General features: G+C 42.1%; 1 protein-coding gene and 1 pseudogene across 5 annotated transcripts in view; one reads left to right on the forward strand and one right to left on the reverse strand.

Moving 5' to 3' along the window:
- Positions 1-4,929, forward strand: part of Zmym4 (zinc finger MYM-type containing 4) — a 190,048-nt gene that overhangs the window by 143,321 nt on the left and 41,798 nt on the right. For all 5 annotated transcript variants that reach the window (XM_023701031.1, XM_023701034.1, XM_023701033.1 and 2 more), the window contains one exon: positions 4,697-4,750. In XM_023701031.1, the coding sequence (XP_023556799.1) occupies positions 4,697-4,750 (54 nt within the window). The remainder of the gene's footprint in view (positions 1-4,696; positions 4,751-4,929) is intronic.
- Positions 1,313-3,106, reverse strand: LOC111812568 (annotated as a pseudogene).

Below are 4,929 nucleotides of genomic sequence, written 5' to 3' on the forward strand. Positions count from 1 at the left end.
AAAAAAAAAAAAAAAAACCCAAAGGAAACATACTCTGTGAATACAGCTCACAGAAAGAGGAAAAAAATGGAGTTCCAGAGCAAAGGGAAAGTTCACCCTTGTTTAGGTGATTACATCCCCACACTTGCAATACCCATGAAGCAGGAACTTCACTCCATGACACAGGAGAGCTCAGTATGGAACAGCAGAGGTCCTGGAACTAACTGGAAAGAAACTAAATACACCAAACATAGCAGTAGAACCACTCTTTAGCAGAATTGTGGCCTTGAAAAAAGTGGGGTAATAACAGGTAGCTGAACTGCTAGGCTGCTCCTACTCATACCCTATCCCCAAATAAATTAGTGTACCAATGTAGTAATATTTGTTTGAGAAAGACAATCTTTCACCCATTCAAAACAAACTGCCACATCTATGAGCCTTGATAGGGAATAAGATAGTTGTAAAATCACAGGTACTTCTAGTTAATATCCCCAAGTATATTGAACTCCTATATTTATGCCATCAAAGACCTTGGGGAGGGGCTGGGGAGATGACTCAGTGGAATAAGGGCTTCCCTGGCAAGCCCTAGGGCCTGAGTTCAATCCCCAGTTCGGGGGGGGGGGGGAGACCTTGGGGAAATGAAAAGATACTCCCAGTAATATGTGTTCCTCAGTCTCCCAGCTTATACTTCTATAGTGTTGCAAGTTCATTCACATTTCATCAACTTTAGCTTGTCATTTATTCTAACCTCAGTTCTGATATGCTAACCCTGCCCTCCACCACCAAAGGACACATGACCCTCTCCTCATGGTGCCCAAGTTATGATAGGGGTCTCTTTCCTCTTTTTTCAGAATGAAACAGTATTCCCCCTAGCTACCTGTATCTTAGAAAGGATATTTGTTCCTTGAAAAAAATACTTGGATTTTACCAACCTTACTTGAGCTGGTGTTCCTCCAATTTTCTAGGCTGGACACTCCATGTATTGATCTCTGCAGTATGTGAGGCACAACATATACATATTCTCTTAAGCATATGGGAAATTAGAAATAACAAGAGAGTGCTTTCCAGACAAGACAGAGAAGTATCCAGTCTCTCACACCTATTCAATGTGCATTCTTTTCTGTTAAGTATCTGTTACCTACTGTTCTGAGAGACTTAAGTAACGTGAAAAGGAATGTGTTTCAAATAAGTACAATCACTACTGCACTGATGTCTGTAACCAGCTTGTGTACACAGTGCAAAATAAGACATTCTGGAAAGGATCCTTGATTCTCCCGCAAACTGTGTCTTATTTTGAACTGGTCACTAGCCCTCGATGATGCTCCAACAAAGGTCACATCTCTTGGAAAACACACACACCAGCATCACAGCACTGGATTCCTATGAATGTCTTCCCAGCTGTCAATGACAGGATCATAGCATTTAGTGCTACTCAACAGGGAATTGCTATCATATCCAGCAATTGCATAGAGTCTCTTCTGAAGCACTGTGGCTCCTAGATGGTACTGTGGAGTGGTCATACTAGTAACTGTTGTCCAGGAATCAGTATAGATGTTGTATGCCTCAACAGAAGGTGGACTGTACCATCAAATCCTGCCACCACATAAATACAGTCATTCAGTAGAGCTACTTCAGCACCAGAATGCATGGTGGCCATTGATATAACATTAGTTGATTGTCTAGTCCAGTGTCTTGTGTGGGGATCATATTTCTCAACTGAATTTAAGATATTCAGGCCTTCCTATCCCCCTAGACAGGAGATATTCAGGCCTTCTCCTATCCTCCTAGACAGGAGATCACTCTGCTGGCCACTACTAATCCAGGACCTTCTTGGGCTGTCTGCATATCTCTCCACATATTCCACTGGTCAATGTGTGAGTCATATTGCTCCATACTAGTATAGCGCCTGCTTCCATCAAAATCTCCAAAGGTGTAGATCATATCTCCTAGGGTGGTAGCCCTAAGCCACATTGGACATTCACTGGGGCCTAAGAATACCAGATTCCATCTTCACCTGCAGTTTTAGTCCAGGCATTTCACTGAACTGTGATGGGAACCACTATCTAAACCACCAATTATGTAGAGCTGATTATGTAGGGACACTGAGGCCACATAATGTCTTGCAGGTGACGCTTGGTAAAAACCTCCGTTCTGAGTCTTGGGGTTGTATTTCTCAATCACACATCAGTGGGAGACTGCTGGCTTCCAAAGCCCCCAAGCATTACGCACTTCATTGGCTCCTTGACGAGCCCTTGTCTGTAGGCCCTGCACTTAACTCTGAAGTTCAGGCCTCAGATGAAACTTCTTTGCTTCGTCAGCCAGAGCCCTGCACTGTAAACTACGATGGGTAAAAGGTTTGGTATCTGTGACATTGGTAATGTACCTTGGGGTTAGCATGAGCATCTATACTACTGTATCAGGTCAGACAAGGACTCCTTGCTTCACCCACTTGATGACAGCCTCAAAGAGTGACTCTTTAGAGTCCACCTAATTTCATTTCCATCTCTTCTTGACTTAGAAGAATGAATTCTTCATGCTGTACCACTTCAGGAAAATGCTTCTGACTCAAAGCCTCAGTTACTTGCATCAAGTCAATACAGTTGTAAGTTTCAGCTAAATCCTTGATACTTAGGCAGTTAGGGTCCAGATGACTTTCTGAGAACTCACAGCAGGCTTGCTTCATCTTTCAACTAAAGTAGACAGCTGCAGGGAGCAGTACTTGTATATTCTGTACCATCACATATACTATTGTGTGTACACAAAATCTGATAGGATTTCCATGGTAGAGGCAGTTAACCCTTGGGTATCAACATAAGGTTTTTCTTTCTCTGAAAGCTCACTAGTGAATGTGGCACAGAAGTAGTCACCCTATGCAGCCCACACAATCTGATGGTCAGGCCGGGGAGATGGCTCAGTAGAATAAGTGCTTTCCTGGCAAGTGCAAGGGTCTGAGTTCAATCCCCGGTTCCACCAAAAAAAAAGACAATCTGATGGTCAGGGAAGTCTTTCTGCTCTACTCTCAGCATTTATCACAAAGGTCATGGCTTTTCCTGAGGGAGTTCATTGAGTTGAGAATGGATTTAGCATAAGTATTTGTCATGTCTTTGGTGGCCGTAAAGCCTTCCATCAGGCAATATGGGGGAAGAACAAAAGAGGTCCTTTGATTCTACAGTTCTACTCCTAGCCACGAAGCTGGTGGGGCCTGGCCCTGCCCAAGAGGATGAGGTAGGCACACGGCCAGCATGTGGCTTAGCAGGGCCAGTGCTGACCCCTGGGCCCAGTGCCTCTGGAGGCGTCCCCATGGTCTTCCTGAGTGATCTTCCTGCTCCATTCTTTGGGCCATGTGACTTCCCTCATGTTCTTTAATGTATAATAATCTCATAATTCTGACTTCTTTATATATGGAGTTTAATGTCTTAGAATAGTATTTTATGCTGGATCTTCTGACTTCTGGTATATCCTTATTTGGCACTTTAGGCAATCCTTGATGATAAACCTCATTCTAAATTGACATCTGTTCACAAGAATATTTAGCATTTACCAAGTTCTTTCTCTGTGCAAATACTGTGACAAAGTAATGCCTTTGTCTCAATTGAGTCAGAAAAGCTTCAGAAAATCAAGTTTCAAGGCAGTTGTAGTTACTGTAGTATAGATAAAATGAAATGTTATTACTACAGAGAAAGGAGAAATAAATTCCAGCTTAGACTATATGGGGCTAATTTCACTTTGATTTTAGGGAAAAAAAGCAGTTTCCTTGGGTCAGCCAAAAAAAATGCTTTTCTACCATGAGATCCTTACTTTTCAACTACTGTATAGGTACTAAAAACTCTCCTCTGTCTAGTGTCATGTACTAAAATGATCATTTAACTTTTTTTTTTTTTTTTTTTTTCTCTCTCTAAATGCCCTAAGGGGTGGTTTGGCTGGCTGGAGTGTTGTGGGGATCGAACTACAGCAACCTGAGGCTGACTTAACTTTTATTTATATTTTGATTCTATTAGCTTTTGAATACAACAATAAGATTATTATGTTGGAGGGGGACAAATTAAAACTGATTTGTTAATTTCTGAATAAGGGTGTGTGTGTGTGTGTGTGTGTGTGTGTGTGTGTGTCTGTCTGTCTGTCTGTCTGTCTGTCTGTCTGTCTGTGTCTGTCTGTGTCTGTCTGTATCTGTCTGTGTCTGTCTATGTCTGTGTGGGGTTTTAAAACCAGTGAAGAAGTATTTCAGTTAACTTGAGTGTAGAATGAGAAGTATGCTGGGTGCAGGGTGAGTATGGCTCACCTGTGGTCCTAGCTACTCAGGTGACTGAGGGAGGAGGATCACAAATTGCAGAACAGCTTAGTGTTTAACAAGACCCTTCTGGAAAATTTTTAAAGGTCTAAGAGTATAGCTAGTGGCGAAGTGCATGGCTACATGTGTAAGGCCTTAGGCCCAGTCCGCAGATGGCCTCACCTACTGCCCAGTCAGAAACGAAGTCTCTCTCACCAAGACATTGTTGGTAGTGCTGCCAAGTACTACAACCACTGTCAATATAGGTAATAATTTAACTACTTTTTACCATTAATTAAAGAATCATCCTTTGTTTGTATGAATTCTGTTTACTTGGGACTTCATAGTATGTTTCATGTATATAATTGACTTATATCATTTGAGATGCAGTTTGTTTTGTGTATATTGTACATACAAATCGTTTTATTATATGATTTTTTTTTTCTTTAGGATCTCAGACTTCTGAACAAGAACTTTTTCTGGACACCAAGATATTTGAAAAAGGTTTGTTCTTGTATTTTGGTTCTTAGAAATGTTATATTCTGGGCTGGAGAGATGGCTCAGTGGTCTAAAGCACCTACTTAGAATAAGCTTGGCAAGGCATCAGGGACCGCGGTTCAATCCCCCAGCACCACATGCCAGCCAGCCCCGCCCCCTGGTGGGCTGAGCTGGCCACACACACA

This window comes from Octodon degus, unplaced genomic scaffold, assembly GCF_000260255.1.
Source record: "Octodon degus isolate 3935 unplaced genomic scaffold, OctDeg1.0 scaffold00130, whole genome shotgun sequence".
Lineage (NCBI taxonomy): Eukaryota > Metazoa > Chordata > Mammalia > Rodentia > Octodontidae > Octodon > Octodon degus.